Here is an 18,266-nt window from a genome sequence, read left to right as displayed (position 1 = left end):
TACAAGCCTGTGCCTAAAAACCACAAAATATCATTGAAAGAAATTAGATTGAAATAAATGGAAAAGTAGTCAGTGTTCATGGATTGGCAGACTTAATATCATTAAAATGGCAATACTCTTCAAATTGATAAATTGATCTACAAAGTCAGTGTATGTCTATCAAAACTGTAGCTGGCTTTTTTTCTTTTTGCACAAATTGACAAACTAATCCTAAAATTAATATTTTATGAATGCAAATGCAAGGAACGAAGAAGAGCCAAAACAGTTTTTTAAGAGAAGAACAAAATTGCATGACTCATATATACTTCATGATTTTAAAACTTACTGCAGAACTGCAGTCATCAAGACAGTGTGATACTGGCACAAAGATGGACATACAGACCACCGGAATAGAGCTGAGCATCCAGAATAAACTCTTACAGCTATGGTCAGTTGATTTTTTGACAATGGTACCAAGGCAATTCAATGGGGAAAGATTATTCTTTTCCATAAATGGTGCTGAAAGAACTGGATAGCCACATGAGAATGAAGGTGGTCTCCTACTTAGTGCCATATACAAAAATTAACTCAAAATGGATCATAGACCTAAATGTAAGAGCCAAAACCATACATCTCTTAAATTAAAACGTAAGAATACATCTTTATGACCATGAGTTATGCAATGGCTTCTTAGAAATGATTAAAAACAACAACAACAAATTAAACTTCATCAAAATTAAAAACTTTTGTGCTCAACAGATGTCATCAAGAAAGTGAAAATACAGTCCACAAAATGGAAGAAAAAATGTTCCTATCATATATCTGATACAGGACTTGTATCCAGAAAGTATGTGAAGAACACTTATAACTCAACAATTAGAACACAACCCAATGAAAAAAGATGGACTAAGGATTGGTATAGACATTTCTCTATTCTAAGAAGATATATAATAAGCACATAAAAAGGTATTCAACATCATTAGCCATTAGGGAAATGCAGATCAAAACCACAATTAAATACTGCTTTATACCCACTATAGTAGCTACGATAAAAGACAGACAGTAACAAATGTGACAAGAACATGGAGAAAATGGAACACTCATTCATCAATGGTGGGAATGTACAAAGGTGCAGATATTTTGGAAAACAATTTGGGAGTTCCTCAAAATGTTAAATCTAAAGTTGCTACATGACCTAGCAATTTCATTCCTAGAAATATATCCAAAAGAATTAAGAACATTGGCTGGGCGTGGTGGCTCACACCTGCAATCCCAACACTTTGGGAGGCCAAGGCGGGCGGATGACAAGGTCAGGAGATTGAGACCATCCTGGCTAACATGGTGAAACCCCGTCTCTACTAAAAATACAAAAAAATTAGCCAGGCGGGATGGCGGGTGCCTGTAGTCCCAGCTACTTGGGAGGCTCAGGCATGAGAATGGCATGAACCTGGGAGGCGGAGCTTGCAGTCAGCCAAGATCGTGCCACTGCACTCCAGTCTAGGTGACCGAGTGAGACTCCGTCTCAAAAAAAAAAAGAAAAATTAAAAACATATATCCAACTGAGGGCAGTGGCTCATGCCTGTGATCCCAGCACTTTGGGAGGCCGAGGCAGGTGGATCACAAGTTCAGGAGTTCAAGACCAGCCTGGCCAACATGGTGAAACCCCGTCTCTACTAGAAATACAAAAATTAGCCAGGTGTGGTGGTGCATGTCTGTAGTTCCAGCTACTCAGGAGGCTGAGGCAGGAGAATTGTTTGAACCTGGGAGGCCAGAGGTTGCAGTGAGCCGAGAGGGCGCACTGCACTCCAGCCTGGGCTACAGAGCGATACTCTATCTCAAAAAAAAAAAAAGAAAAAAAAAGTTAGCCAGGCATGGTGGCATGCACCTGTGTGGTCCCAGCTGCTTGGGAGGCTAAGACAGGAGGATCACTTGAGCCCAGGAGGTCAAGGCTGCACTGAGCCATGATTGCATCACTGCACTCCATCCTGGGAAACAATGAGAATCTATCTCAAAAAACAAAACAAAACAAATATCCACACAAAAAAATTGTACATAAATAATCAGAGCATCATTATTCATAAAAGCCATAGGTGAAAATAGTCCAAATGTCCACAACTGATCAGTGAAAATGTGGTATGTATATACAATGGCATATTATTCAGCAATATAAGGGAATGAAGGATTGATACATGCTACAACTTGGATTAACCTTGAAAAATCATTTCGTATGAAAGAAGCCAACTTCAGAAGACCACGTATTGTATGATTGCATTTATATGAAATGTCCAAAATAGGCAAAACCATAGAGAGAGAAAATAGATTAGTGGTTGTCAGAGCCTAGGGGGCAGGGGGATATGGGAAGTAACTGCCAATGCTCCTGGGGTTTCTTTTTTGGGGGGGATGAAAATGCTATAAAATTAGATAGTGATGATTCACAATTCTGAATGTATTAAGAGTCCATGAATTGTACACTTTGAAATGGCAAGTTTTATCGTATGTACATTGTATCGTCACAAAGCTGTTATCAAAACATCGGGCACATCTGGGGATTAAAATTCTGGGCTCTTTTATCACCTTTATAAGGTGCTACTGAAACTAATAATTTTAAAAAGAGTGAACATGAAATAACTTATTTCCTTAAAATTTTCCTCCTCTATTCTTTTTTTTTCTCTTTTTATTGGTGGAAGCTAGAAATGCTTTTGTGTTGCTGACATCAACATATTTATTGCTTCATCATTTCTGTAGCTATGGATAAGAGAACAGATGGTAACCTTAAAAGAGAAATGTTCAGTTTGGGAGATTTTTATCTTTGGCTGCTACCTTTTGAAATAATTCACATGCATGATCTTCTTATATATAAAAAAACCCACCAACATAGGGAAAATTTGGGTTTCTAATTAGAGTTCCAAACCTACAGGGATCTTTAATGGAGGTGAAATTGTCTTTCCTGTGAGATCTTAGGGCCAGACGTGTTTCGTGAGAAAAAATATGTATGTTTGCTCTTCTTCTTAAAGAAAATTTTACCTGCATTTTTTAAACCATTTTCTCCATTTTCCAGGGCTTAGGAACCTTTCATAAAAGCAGTATGTTGTCAGTATTTGTTATCTACAAGTAACATTTCTGGTCAGCATATGTATTATGTATATGTAATTGCTATTACAGTTAAGGAAGTTGTGGTCATGGGCCATATCCAGTGGTCTACTTAGTAAAATCAAAACTACATTACCATTCCTCTTGGGGTATTGATTTAGAAGAGAAGGCTGGGGTCCACATGTAAACACCCTTAGCATACTTACCTGGTGGCCTCTGACCTTTCATGCTGTTTTCACATGCGTGTACCACGCCTTCTGCAAAGACAGGCATGTTCTGGAACCCTGCTTGTGATGCCTTTGCCTGATACCCATTGCCAAGGAATGTGTTTATGGTTTGGGATCCAAGGGCTGGTGACTGGCAGGCTCTTGAAAAAAAAATGTTTTTTTTCTTTCTTTCTCACCTGCTACCTTTACTGCCTGCAGGAAGATCTGCCTGCACTGCAAGTGTCCCCAAGAGGAACACATGGTGACAGTGATGCCGCTGGAGATGGAGAAGACCATCAGCAAACTCATGTTTGACTTTCAGAGGAACTCGACCTCAGATGATGACTCAGGCTGTGCCTTGGAAGAGTATGCCTGGGTCCCGCCGGGTCTGAAGCCTGAACAGGTACCATTCTGGGTGGGAGCATGCTGGTGGTTTGGGTGTTTCACTTTGTCTTACTGGTACTTCCTCATTCCAGTTCTGTAGGAAAAGTAGACTTTGCTGATTCAGAGAAGCGGTAGGGCTAAATAGGTTGAAGATGCCAGGGGCCCAAGTGGAAAATGAGGAAGGGAAATGAAATTGGGCCAGGAGTGATCCATTGCTAATTCATTCCGTATTGTCATTATTGACCATTACCAGGATTGTCTAGAAATGTCTCAGAAACATTGGTTTTAAAACATTAAGAGAGTGAAACTTGGTTTTGGGGGTGGAGAAGAAGAGTTCTACCTTGGCTCTGAGTCTTTACAGTAAGACTCTTCAGATAAAAGAGTGAGGAAGTGTGAATTTTCCTTACTCTTCCCAGTGATTATGCTGTGTTCAGACATTAAGTTTGTAGCGTTACTTTACAAAGAAAGACACTGGCATTTCCTGAAATGTCTTGGCACCACCCAAAGGCTGTAAACATCATTGGCTTGATGAAAAGGTCTTTGTGGCAAATGAAATCAGGCACACAGGTAGGTTTTGTTTAACCAGCAAGGTATTATTTAAAAATTTACTTAGCTGCTAATACTTTTAAATTAGGGATTTTTCATGTAAAGGTGTACCACATTTTTCTCAGTGACATACAGCCTCTTGTATTTCTTGGTACTTAAAATTTTCTCCTCCACCAGCCCCATGTTGTTTAAGAAACTCTTTTATAAGCTGGGTATTTTCATGATGTTTCCTGTGAAAATCTGAAGTGCCAGAATCTGAAGTGTTTGACCACTGTTGACTTCCTCTGACGTGTAAAATTTCTTTCTCAGGACATCTTCTCTATGTCCGACAAAAACGTGTTAAAGTTTAAACAGCCCTTGAAATTTTAACTTGGGAACTTTAGGTGTGATAATGCTTTTAGGGAAAATTCTTTTTAAGTTTTTTTTTTTAACTTTATTTTCAGTTCATGGGTACATGTGCAAGTTTGTCACACTGGTGTCATGGGAGTTTGTTGTACAGATTATTTCATCACCCAGATATTAAGCCTGTTACCCATTAGTTATTTTTCCTGACCCTCTCCCTCCTCCCAGCTTTCACTTTCTGATAGGGCCCAGTGTGTGTTGTTCCCCACTATGTGTCCATGTGTTCTCATCATTTTGCTCCCATTACATGAGACATGCAGTATTTGGTTTTGTGTCTCCGTTAGTTTACTAAGCGTAATGGCCTCCAACTCTATGCATGTTCTTCCGAAGGACATGATCTTGTACTTTTTATGGCTGCACAGTATTCCATTGTGTATATGAGTCTAATATCTAAACTCTATAAGGAACTTAAACAAATTTACAAGAAAAACCAAACAACCCCATTAAAAAGTGGGCAAAGGACATGAACAGACACTTTTCAAAAGAAGACATGCATGAGGCCAACAAACATATGAAAAAAAGCTCAACATCACTGATCATCAGAGAAATGCAAATGAAAACCACAATGAGATACCATCCCACACCCATCAGAATGGCTATTACTAAAAAGTAAAAAAAAAAAAAAAAAAAAAAAAAAAAAAAAAAAAAAACAGATGTTGGCGAGGTTGTGGAGACAAAGGAATGCTTATACCTTGTTGGTGGGAGCATAAATGAGTTCAGCCATTGTGGAAGACAGTGTGACAATTCCTCAAAGACCTAAAAACATTAATACCATTTGCCCCAGCAATCCCATTGCTGGTTATACACCCAAAGGAATATAGATCTTTCTATTATAAAGACACGTGCACACATATGTTCATTGTAGCACTATTCATAATAGTAAAGACATGGCAGGAACCTAAATGCCCGTCAATGACAGACTGGATAGAGAAAATTCTTTATAATAAAGGAGAACCCAAGAATTCACCCATAACTTAATAGTAGTGATACTAATATAATCTCATTGATTAGCCATTGCTCATTTTCTTCTAATTTTGAAGTTGCAAATTGACAGATGAAATCAGGGAGACAGGTAGGATTTGTTTAGCCAGCAAGGTATTGTTTTAAAATTTAATTAGCTACTAATACCTCAAAATTAGAGATTTGCTTCATGTAAAAGTTTGTATTTATGTCTTGAAAATTTGAAGATCTGGTATCTCATCCCTGTAAGGATATAATTGTCTGGAGTTGAGTGATGGCCATTCCTTTTAGACAAAGCTTGATTATACCAGATCATCCCAGTCTCTACAAAGTCCATTTTATTTTTTCGTGTTACCTTCCAGAACCCTACAGGCACTTCCGTTTTGTGATCTCTCTTCTAATTCTCACTGCAGGGGAGAAAATGTCTTAGAATAGAAATACTCCCAGAAAATAATCTCCATGAGAATTGAAGGTAATTCTCTGTTGGGTTATTAACAGGAAGAAATGAGTGCTTTTTCCTAGTTTGTGAGTTGGGGTTATATCTTCTGTTTTAGTAAAGATTTTATTATTAAATAATTCGTTTAAGAAGAATGAGAGTGTTTGATTGAGTTTGTTTAGACACTCAGAGAGGTAGTAGCTGACTACGTGACTTTGTTTGACATTGCCATTCTACCAGCAGTACTTGAACGGTGTGTTTTCATGCCTAGATACACCTGTGAGCTTGTTTCATTTTCTTGCTAACCTCATTTCCAACAGCTTCGAAGCAGCCCATCTTTCTTTTGTTCACCTGAAGGACATTGCTTCTTGCTAAATTGGACTCTGAATTTTCCAAAGTTAAGCTTTTGTCAGTTTCCTGCTTAAAATGAGTTTTCTCTAAAACCATTAAACATCATTCTATGAAATGCAGATTCAGAGAAAACTTTCTACTCATATTGACCCAAGAAAACACAATTTCAGAAGCTAGGGTTTTGATTAAATTTATGATTTCAAAAGTGAGTACTAATGGTATTTTTGCAGGTCCCTTGACTCATCCAAAATGAATGTCTTTGGGAAGCATAAATCTGAAATTTCTTCGATTTGTTTTGAAAGAAAATGATTAGTGCCATTAAACAAGTGGTTTGAATTATGTCAAATGAAAGCGTAGTCCCATCTCTAATAATTCTGTTGTTCTTTGGATGGTTTTCCCTATTTCCTACACTTACTCAAATCTTTTTGACACAGATGATTAGAAAAGGAAATAGCTCTGCAGAGAGAGAAAACCTTCTCAAGTTATTTTAAGAATTCTATAGCACCTAATAAAATATGCATCTATATTAATGGTGTTTGAAGGGGTCATATTGCATGTAAGAAATGAGCTTCAAATTTTTAAATTAGAAGATCTTCTAAAGTCTATTACATACAGCACTGTTTATGAATTTAAAGGGTTTTTTTTTAGAAAGCTGTATAGTATGCTGTAAGAAAAAATTGAGTTCCTAAATGCCCTTCACTAATAACAATTCTGATGTTTAATATATTAACTGTCTGAGAAAGTCTATTTTTCTATCAGGAGAAATTATAGGGAATGTAAAAATGCTTTGTCCTGGAGGCAAAATATTAAAGGCTAGTTAGGGTTGAGAGTAATGTAGTTTCATTTTTGTTAGAAACCTTTCATTTCACTCCCAGGTCGTAGGTTGGTAATACACCTTCAGGTGATACTCTTTATTATTTTATTTCTCCTGAGAAATGCCTTCAATAGAATATAATGCAAACGAAAGTCCCCTCCCTTTTAGGCAAGTGTTCTTGAATATAGGCATTTAATTTCATAAAAATTCACTAGCTGTAAAACCCAACCTTTTAAAAATAGTGGGGAAGTAATAAATATAACAAATGATGCCAGAAAGGAAAGGCATTTATCTCGTGATATTTAATGACTGAGCTGAAAACTAATCAGAGAAGTTGTTCAGATCCTTTGCCTCTGCTCACTCCAAATAAGGTGTTTAATGGTAACAGAACAGAGGGCTGGAATCTGCCCCTAGTTGACCATCTGAAATCTTTTTTTATTTTTTTTATTTTTATTTTTTTAAGAGACAGGGTTTTGCTGCCACACAGGCTGGAGTGCAGTGGTATGATCATAGCTCACTGCAACCTTGAACTCCTGGGCTCAAGGGAATCCTCTTGCCTCAGTCCTAAGTAGCTGGGACTGCAGGCGCATGCCGCCACACCCAGCTAATTTTTGTATTTTTTGTACAGAAGGGGGGGTCTCACTTGTTGCCCAGGCTGGTCTTGAACTCCGACCTCAAGCAGTTCTCCCAAAGTATTGAGATTACAGGCATGGGCCACCACACCTGGTCTGAAGACATTCTTATGGCATCAATTTCATTTCAAACTCAAACAGTGAATAGTGTATACCCTTTCTCTTTCAGGTGCTAGGATGATACATTTACAGTAGATAATATTAAAATAAGAACTTAGAAAATAATTAACAAGCTCTAAGAAGGGCAAATGGTGAAGAGGATTTCTCAGCCTCAGCACTATTGACACTTCGGACAAATAATTCTTTTCTGTTGTGACTGTCCTCTGCATTGTGTAGGATGCTTAGCAGCATCCCTGGCCTCTACCCACTAGATACCAAAAGCACTTCCCATTTGAGGTAACCAAACATGTTTCCAGACATTACCCAATGCTCCTGGGGAATAGGAAAACCACTGGGTAAAAGTGATGTTAAAAACTGGAGGATATCTCAGCAGAATTCTGGCCCAATCAAAACAAAAAAGGATGACTCAATTTAGCAAGTATTTATTGAGCACCTACCATGCTCTAGTTCCAGCTTAGAACAGTTGTTGCCTTGTACCATGGGTATTCAGCAGAGTGAAAAAGTGGGGATCCCACACTGCTTGAGCAGAGGCTGGTGCTCCCTGAGGCAGATCCTGCCACCTTTGCTAAATCAAAATGAGAATTGGAGCTGCATGACCAGTTGGCCATGGAGGGTCACCTTTTTGTTCTTCAAACCAAAAATAACTTTTTCCTCTTTTATAAAAGGAAGACTTGTTCATTAAAAAAGAAAAGAAAAATGTGAGACATCCAGGAAAGCAACTAAAACTCACTCATAATTCCACCAACCAAGGAAAATTGTGTTTCAACCTTTTTGCCTGTGTTTTAGTCTGTTTTCACACTGCTGATAAAGACATACCCAAGACTGGGCAATTTACAAAAGAAAGAGGTTTAACTGAACTTACAGTTCCGCATGGCTGGGGAAGCCTCACAATGATGGCAGAAAGCAAGGAGGAGCAAGTCATGTCTTACATGGATGGCAGCACGCAAAGAGAGCTAGTGTGGGAAAACTCCCCCTTACAATAACCATCAGATCTCGTGAGACTTACTATCACAAGGCCATCATGGGAAAGAACTGCCCCAATGATTCAGTTACCTCCCACTGGGTACCTCCCACAACACATGGTAATTCAAGATGAGATTTGGATGGGGACACAGTCAAACCATATCAGCCTATATATTCAGGTTTCTATGTGTGTAGGAATACATTTCTGCTTTGATTTGGACAAAAATGTGATGATGCTCTCCACTTATCCTGAGCTGTCTTTTCTAGGCCATATATTGTGAACATTTTTCTGCATCAGTATATTTCAATCTGGATTATCCTTTGTAATGGTTCGATAGTTTTCTGTTGGTAGGTTCTAACCTGGAGCAGTACCACTACCTCTAGAGGGCATTTGGAAATGTATGTTTGGGAGAGGGCAATTACTATCTAAATGACTGGGGGACTCCACTAGCCTATGGATGGTGCCTTAAGATGCTAAGCATCCCAAAAAGCACCAGATGATCCTGCGCAAAGGAGAATGGACCCATCCCAAATGCCAAGAGTATCATCATTGAGCACCATGGAGCTGAGGGTTTAGTTTTGACTACTTGCATTGATTGACGGCTTTCCTCTATATTACAAGACAGCAGCAGCTAACCTTATGCATTTTATACATGTGCCTGCTCCTCTCCATAAGCATAATTTCTGGAGGTGTAGTGGTCATGTATAAGCTTTTCTGAGGTTTTAGATTCATGATGCTACACCACCCTCCAGGAAGGTCGTAACCAGTATGTCTTGTGGGTGGATAGCTTTCATTGGGTGCATGTGGGTTTTCTATTAGTTCTCCTCCTTGCTCCTCCTTGAAACTCTGAAGAGGCCATCAGATTGCTTCTTCTGAGTGGATGTCTTTTTCATTGATGTTTGGATACTCCCAAGTGTTCATGGAGGGTTCTCAAATATGAATACCTCCAAAGGTTAGTAATTTTACCTTGACCGTAACTGTGTTTTAGCACAGAATAAGTTGCAATTAGATTCATCATCCAGAACACTCAACTTTCACTTCAAACTGTCGCAGGAAGGATGAAGAATAGATACTAAGTGTGATTGCCTAGTTTTTGGCTTTCCAAACCTTTTTCTTATAAGTGGTAAAATAGGACAGCCAGAGACAGGGGTGAATTAGTTGGATTTGAGCCCCGTGAAGCTCTAAAATATCTCTTTGGGGAGTATATAAAATTATTTATTTGGCTTTTATTTTAGTGACTATTACTCATCCATCAGGTGTCAGATTAAATGTATCTCCTCAAATAACTACTTTGGCTAGCCCCAATACAGGATTAGGTCCTCAGTTACATGCTTTGTAGCAAACCCTGCAATTTTTGTTATTAACACTTATAAAACTTGTAATTAGATACTTATTGGTATAAGTATTTGTTTAATGTTTGGCTTCCCTACTTTCCTTTAAGGTCCAAGAGGGCAGGAATGTTGCATACTTTGTTGTTTAGGAATCCTCCCAGCACCTAGCACAGTGCCTGACACATGGCCTGACACATATTTCAGCAAACATTTGTTAAGAGATAGGCCGACGACAGGGGTCCTCTGCAGAACCAGAAATGTTCGGGTCACATCACACTGAAGAGATAATAGCCTGTGGCATTATTTTCTACATAAAGAATTATTCCATATCAATTATTTCTGTTCCCTCGGCTGCTCCTAAAGATTTGTATTCTAAGCAGATTCCCCTAGCCATCCCAACTGCTTCAGAGTTTTCTTAGGTTGCAAAAAGGCCAGAGAGGGTGACATCTTGCCAAGGGCTGCACTAAGCAAACCTGAGGCAGCTCCACCAGCTCTAAGTCCCTGGGTGTGCAGCAGGGTTGGAGGAGCAGTGGGTCTGGCAGAAGCCCACTGTGTATTCAAACCTAGACACCATATATGTCCCAGTCGGAATCTGGGGAGCCCAGTGAGAGCCATGGCATGAGGAGAAAACAGCATGGCCCTGTGGGAAGAGCCTTGCTTCTGGTATCAGGCAAATCTCTCTGCTACTCCATCACTTTCTGACCACAGTAAAGTTGTTCAATCTCTGGGACCCTCAGTTTCCTCTTGATGAAGATGACAATGATGATGGAAAAATTATTAAACTTTCATTGAACCCTTGCTATGGGCCCACCATCCTTTTTAACACTTTGCATGCATTATCCCATTTAATTCTCAACCCACCTTATTTGGTAATTACTCTTTCTGTCTCCACTGTAGGGTGAGTAAAGCTAGGCTCAGAGAAGTTAAATAACTTGCCCAAGATCACACAGCTAATGAATAGCAGAGACAGATATAATCTCAGACAACCTAACTTTGGAGCCAGTACTACTAGACCTGAAGATCACAGCGCTGATCTGACCATGGATGAGAGAGTGCTTATAATACTCCTGGCCCTCTGTCTGCACATAGAAGTTGCTCAATGAGTCAGTTGTTTCCTTCCCACCTTTCTTGTGAAATAGTAGTATGTGACTGACTAATTACTATTGCCCTGAGCCAACACAAAGAAGAGCAGAAGGAACATTTGGCTTCCGGGAAAGAGGGAGGTTAGGTGGAGATGGAGAAGGCAGGTTAAGCATAGGATTTATAGGAATCCTAGAGTCCTTCGCGGCCTTCTCAAAAGGTTTTCATAAAGTAATTTTGAATTCTGCCAGTATGGAAAGCTTTCTGTTTCCCAGGCCTTCTGCTGCGGGATTGTTATAAAGATACAAGTTTGTCCCAGTGAAGTTCTCTGGCTCTATGGAGCCTGAGGAAGTTATTCAGGGCCCCAGATGCAGCCTCTTGATTCTGAATTCTCTAATGTCTCAAGCAGGCTTTGGGGCTATCTGCTGAAGTACTGAGCTCTGCCGCCCACCTTCCTTGGTGCCTGAGATCTCCTGCAACATCACAGTCCTCAGACCTGCAAGGAATGAGTCCTTGGGGAATTTTCTGTAGGCTTCTCAGAGTGCAAAGGGAGTCTTCCCACAAAGAAGAATATTCTACACATCTCCGTTGGGGGATCAACAGGTCAGCAGAGGCTCCTTGACTTGGCCTCTGTGCCAGTTGGAACCTTATTAGTACCTGTCTCCAATGCTCGGCTATGGGCTTCTTGGCAGCATTCCACTTGATTTTCCCCATGAGAGTCCAAGGAATGAGTCAGAGAGCATGCTAGAAAATTGGGTGAAAAGGAAATGGCCATTGGGCTTTTTTTGTTTCCTCATTCACCTGTTTAAGGTTGTTTATTTTATACCTACTATGTGTCAGGCAGTGTTCTGGGCACTGGGGACAAAACAATAAACAAGAGACTTAAGGTTTCTGCTGCACTGTAGTTCTGTGAAGAGTAAAGACAATTAGAAAACAAATAATTTCAGGTTGTGATTTTTTTAAAAAACCCTAGTGATGTTAAGAATAGAGATGTAAATATTTAAAAACTCTTACGTGTGTCAGACATTTTCCTGGGTGCTTTAGAAGTTGCTTCTCACTTAATCTATCCTATATATATTTAAAAAAATAAACAAATAAATAAATAAATAAAACAGTTTCTGAGATCATGGATGTGGACCGGGATGCTGAGGGGATTGGCTAATTTAGCCTGATGGTCAGATCCAACGTCTCTGGGGAGGCAGTATTTGAGCTGCTACTGAAGATGCCTGCTATGCAGAGATCTCATTTGTTACAGAAGGTAATGTATTCATTTGAGTGAAACTCAGAAGTGAAATGGAATCGGTACCAACTTTATGCACAAAGAATTTGGGGAGAGTGTTGGAAAACTGTTTGGGGGGAAATGAATGGAGGCCATGCAGTGCTCAGTGCTTGCTAAGGCATCCCTGGACATGAAGGTGGGACAGTCCCACTACCTTGCTTGCCCCTGGGAAATTGGAGGCACCTGATCATCCATCCCCTTGATGTTTCTGCCCCAGGTGCAGATAGGACAACAGAGAGCCCCCATTTGACTACAGAGGTATGTTAAATTCATAGCAAGTACTCTACTTACATTTATTTATGTCCATACTACCTTCCAAAATGTGAGTCTGTTAGAGACGGACATTGTCTTATTCACCACTCTATGCTCAGTACCAAAAATAATGCTGGCACATACTAGTCATTTAATAAACAGGGTTTTCATGAATAAACAATCTCATTTAATCCTTGGTACAAAATCCTCTATTTTTCCGTTGAAATCATTGAGGCTCACAGTATCAGAAACTTGACTAAGATGCCACAGTCAGCGAGGGACAGAGACAGGACTTACACCGGCCATCTGTCTGACTCCAGTGCCCATGTGGGCTCTTCCTCCTCCACCCCTTCCTCATGCACAGTGAAGAGCATGCACATTGCTCCACTCAGGGAATCAGATCCAAGAAAGCAGACGTGGTGTCAGTTGGAGGAGGGGAGCAGTGTGAGTCACACAGGCTCTTTCATTCTTAGGGATGGGAAATTTCTCCTAATCTGAAGTTGACCTTGGTGACTAAGGAATTCATCTTTTCCCCACTTCCAGTTTCCCCACCACTGCAGGAAGCAGCATGACCCTGCTTCAAAGATTTGTTGCCCTATCGACAATCTCTATTTATCCTTATCTCTTCTCACTCTCTTACCCTGGCTTTACTGTACTTCCTCCAGGGGCTCTCATGTTCCTGGTACAGAGAGCGTCACGTACCTGGGCACTCAATAGTGACATTCATTCAGCAAGTATTTATTGAGTGCCAACTATATGCCAAGCACTTTCCTAGGCACTAGGGTAGAGCAGTGAAAGGCAAACAGGTACCCCTGCCTTTGTGGAGCTGACAGTTTAGTGAAGGATGTGGACAACTTAACAGCTGAATAACAAGACACATTCAGAGACCGATGTCAATTAGCAAAGCAATAAAAAAGGGTGATACGATCTAGAGGAAGGAGTTGACAGGCTTTGTCTGTAAAGATCTAGCTAATAAATATAGGCTTCATGGATTATGCAATCTCAGTGGCAAATCTCCAACTCTGATGTTGTAATGCGAAAGCAGTCATTGACAAGAGGTGAACAAATAGGCATGGCCATGTGACAATAACACTTTACTTACAAAAACAGGAAGGGGGCCTGATTTGAAACACAGACCCCTGATTTAGGGAATCTATCTACTTTACATTGGATGGCTAAGAAAAACCTCTCTGCAGAAGTGACATTTGAGCTGAGTCATTACATGGAATGATGGTTTGATTACCCAGATTTGGTCTGCCTCTTCCGGTGGGTTTCAAAATGAGGCTCCCATACCGGTAGTACTAGTATCACCTGGGAACATGTTAAATGTAGACTCTTAGGACTTGCCCCAGACCTGATAAACCAGAACTCTGAAGATGGAGCCCAGGAATCTGCTTCAACAAAGCTTTTAGGTGTTTCTTATGCATGACAAAGTTTGAGAGCCATTACTGTTGGCTAATGGAAAAGCCACATTGCTAGGAACAGATGAGGCCACATCTTGACTCTGTCGCTTATTAACTCTGTAACCTTGGGCATCTCAAGCATCAGTTTTCTCAGCTGTAACACGGGGATGCTTCTGCCCAAGTCTAAAGTAGCTAACAAAGAAGAAGTGAATTCATCTCTGTAAGGATCCTAGGAGAAGGCAGACACAAAATAGGTCCTCAGCAAATGGTAGCTGCTGAACTCATCAGAATCATTATTTGAATCTCCAAGATGCTGAAGCAGATTTGCGTGCAGATACTAATGAATGGTGTGCCCCAGAAGCTACCCCATCCTATTCCTGGCTTTTTGCCTTTGACTGGCATGCCCTGGATATCACCCAAATACAAGGCTGATTGTTAAAGGAAAACTCAGGATGCTTTTAAAAGTCTTTCATTGGCCCTGTTTCTTCACCTCCCTTTCTGGCCTGTTAACCTAGAGCATGCGCTGATCCCTTTTACTGCAGGACCATGAATTATACAGCTGTGACTCACCACCACCCGGCTGGGGCCACAGTGCCAGGCGTCCAGCTTTACCGTTAGCTTTCAGGCTACTGACAGTTTGCTCTTTTATGTGAGAAGCTATTTATACCAGGAGGGACAAAGGCTGGCAGATGCTGGGGGAAGGGAGAGAAGAATGACAAAATGGTTCATCTCTCAAGGTCTGCTGGGTGGTTTTGGCTTATAGGAAAGGAATGCACAATCTAATAGCCCTTCTAAAACCCCCATAAAAACCATCATTAGACTCACCAGCCATTTGCAGAGTGTTGTCTTTATTTCATTACTCCATCAGCACATGCTGAGATCAAAATGGAATTTCATGGTGCAGGGAGATGCATGTCTCTCCAACTGAATTGGATTAAATTCCCCCTAAGTTGCATCTCCTAGTTTGCCTTCACTGTCAGTCACCTCAGTGTTTTCAATGCAGTTCAAGAGATGAGTTGGGAAGGGAGGGAAGAAGGGGGCAGGAGGAGGCTTCAAAGCAGTCCACCTCACTCTTCTCGGGAAGCCAGTCACGTGAACAATGCTGTGTTTATCTTGGCTTCAGAAATACACTGATGTCATTGGATGGCAATGGGAAATATGCCTGTGTGTGCAACTTTCAATAAAACTGCCTGTTAATAAACTTGTTTTCAATGGAGCTGTCAGAGTTGGGACTAGAACCTGGGTTCCCAGGCTCTAGGGCCTCTGCCAGATGAAGTCAGCAGCAATGTGGCCAGATTCCACCAGCAGGGACTTGTCAAGGCTTGCATGCAGATTATAAGGCCTGGAGAGGCCAAGGTTCATTTGAAAATGCAGGAAGAGAGACCTGCAATAGGAGTTCTAGCTTTCAAGACAGATGTCTTCAACCTTTACAGTAAATTTACTCTGGGGTCCTAAAGATTGGGACTTGGCCTCTTTCTTAGACTTCCTGCATAAGTTCACAGCTGCACACCCTTTCTGCTGACTGGGCCATCTACACTGTAGCCTGGTGTGAGAATTGATGTAGTATCAAGATGATCTCCTCTGCCTTATGATGCAGGAGATATTTTGAGTAATTTCATGGGATGATTGGATTAATCCACCACCAAATCAACAAGTAACTAACTTCCTTCCTCAATCTATTTATCTACCTGTGCATTCATTTATTCATTCATTTGTACATTCAGCCATTTATTCGTTCAACAGTTGTTTATTAAGTACTCATATGTGCAAGCTGTTAGTATATGTGTGATTTCAGTATGGCAGTTTTCCAATTCCAATCAAAAACTGGAGCTTTCCACCACCAGTCTTTATATGTTGCTTTAGGTGGCCTAGAGACATACACAGGTAGATGTAGAAAGTGTCTCATGGAAGACCCTTGCAGACATCAGGCTTTGTGCTGGCCTCTGATGACTTCTGTGTTTTGAGTACCTATCGTTATGGGTTCATAAGTGTTTGAGAGTCTGTGCTGCTTTCCAACATTGGCCAAGTTAATTCACCTTCCCAAGCTTTCATCTCATCTTCTGAAAAATAAGGATGTCAGTACTGAACTACAGCATAGTTGTGAGAATTAAATGAAACAATGCTTTAAGCATTTGGGGTTTTAAAAGTGGCTGCTCTTAGTTTTCTTTTCCATAGTTAAAAATTGGAAATAACTCAAAAGTCTATCAACAGGTAGATGGATAAACATATTGTATTGTATCCATGTAGTATACTACTACTTTACAATAAAAGTGAGTGAACTGTTGGTCTATGCAACATGAATCAGAATCTCAGAATCACTATTCCAAATGAAAGAAGCCAGGCAAAAGAGTACACACTATGTGATCTCATTTATATAAAACTCTAGAAAATGCAAACTAATCTATAGTGACAGAAAGTGATCAGTAGTTACTTGGGGATGGGGAAATGAGAGGGAGAAATGACAAAAGGATCAAGGAGAGTTCTGGGGGTGATAGGTACATTTGCTATCTTGTTTATGTTGATGCTTTCATGGGTATATACATATGTTGAAATGTACCAAATTGTATACTTTACATGTGATTTATTATATGTGGATACCTCAATAAACTGATGAAATAAATGAATGAATGAAGTTGCTCTTTAGCAAACAGGAAGGCAAGCTTCCTCCCATGCCAATGGTGGAGGCTTCCTATGGTTTCACAGTTGCCTCACGGAGTAGCTAAGTCTTTTGCCAAGCCTTTTGTCAGAAAGAACTGCTCAGTATTAATCATGCACAATGAAAAGGAGATTTGGGGTAGAAACTCATCAACATCCAGATGGATGGCACAAGAAAATGAGTCCACAGACTGGCTCATTTCACAATCTCTAAGCTCCCAAGGACAGTGCCTAACACGTAGTTGGCACTCAGTAAATAGTGGTGGTAGTGTTATTGCTATGGCAATTTTTAGTGGTACAAAAGTAATTGCTGTTTTTGCCATTACTTTTATCAGATAATCCAGCTTGGGGACTGACTTTTTCTAATTCTTAGTTTGGGGGCTGTCTTTTCCTAACTTACTGAAAGATACCAAAAATTCTAGCAGCAACCTAAGGGGTTCTGTAAACATTAACTTCCCTACAATCCTGGGGTCCTGAGAAACCTTTCTGACTCTTGCCAAAGGGCGTTAGGAAAAAAGACGTGGTGTCTCCATCCTCAGTGGATCCGGTGTTTGGTGAGAGGGTAATTATTTCCTCAGGGTGGATAATCAAAATTGTGAACACTTAATCTCTGTAAGTTCCCAAGGACAATACCTAACATGTAGGCCCTAACATTTTGGGCCTTTTTTATAGTCTCCTTTCTCTTCCATCATTCTGTAAATTATTGCAAGAATCATAGCTTAAGAGAGTCAACCAGGGAAAAAAGCTACAGTGCCAACCAACTAAGTTTGCCAACCACTTGGCAACTCTGTGTGAGTTGAGAGAGAAGGTCAAATGACGTGGATAAATTTGAGGTTGGGCTTGAACATAGTTTTGAAACATCCATCTTCTTTTGTGCCCCATTGCTGTGTGGATAGTCAAGAATTCATCTAGATGGTGAATATGCCATGAGAAACAGCTCTTCTGGACTGGAACAGTGATTCATACCCATAATCCAAGCTACTTGGAGCCTAAGACAGGAGGATAGCTTGAGTGATCGCTTGAGTCTAGGAGTTTGAAACCAGCCTGGGCAGCATAGCAAGGTTCCATCTCAAATATTTTTTTTAAATCAGTCAGTCAGTGGTGTGGGCCTGTAGCTCCAGCCATTCAGGAGGCTGAAGCATGCACATTGCTTGAGCTCAGGAGTTCAAGGTTGCAGTGAGCTATAATAGCACCATTGCATTCCAGCTGGATGACAGAGCAAGGCCTCGTGTCTTAAAAAAATAAAATTAAAATAACTAAACATAAGTAAAAGAAAAAGTTCTGCTGAAATATGGTCAGTGAGACCATTTACTGTGGTCTTTCTCGAGCACAGTAATTAAGAGCCATGGCTGTGGTATCAGAAGCAGCTGGGACCTGATCCA

The 18,266-nt window shown here is 40.4% G+C and overlaps 1 protein-coding gene and 1 long non-coding RNA gene across 2 annotated transcripts in view; one reads left to right on the top strand and one right to left on the bottom strand.

Moving 5' to 3' along the window:
• PRICKLE2 (prickle planar cell polarity protein 2) overlaps positions 1 to 18,266 on the top strand; it is a 139,136-nt gene that overhangs the window by 23,617 nt on the left and 97,253 nt on the right. Inside the window, exon 2 of the mRNA XM_030922974.1 lies at positions 3,495 to 3,678. Within this exon, the coding sequence (XP_030778834.1) occupies positions 3,535 to 3,678 (144 nt within the window). The 5' untranslated portion in view covers positions 3,495 to 3,534. The remainder of the gene's footprint in view (positions 1 to 3,494; positions 3,679 to 18,266) is intronic.
• On the bottom strand, positions 896 to 15,116 carry LOC115894786. The gene is made up of 4 exons (XR_004054969.1): positions 15,055 to 15,116; positions 12,310 to 12,363; positions 8,358 to 8,485; positions 896 to 3,753 (listed from the first exon to the last, which is right to left on the bottom strand). It is a non-coding gene; the product is annotated as an uncharacterized LOC115894786 (long non-coding RNA).

The sequence above is a fragment of the Rhinopithecus roxellana genome, chromosome 1 (genome assembly GCF_007565055.1).
Source record: "Rhinopithecus roxellana isolate Shanxi Qingling chromosome 1, ASM756505v1, whole genome shotgun sequence".
Lineage (NCBI taxonomy): Eukaryota > Metazoa > Chordata > Mammalia > Primates > Cercopithecidae > Rhinopithecus > Rhinopithecus roxellana.
Note: the sequence above shows the minus strand (reverse complement) of the source record. Positions and strands in the feature narration are given on the sequence as shown.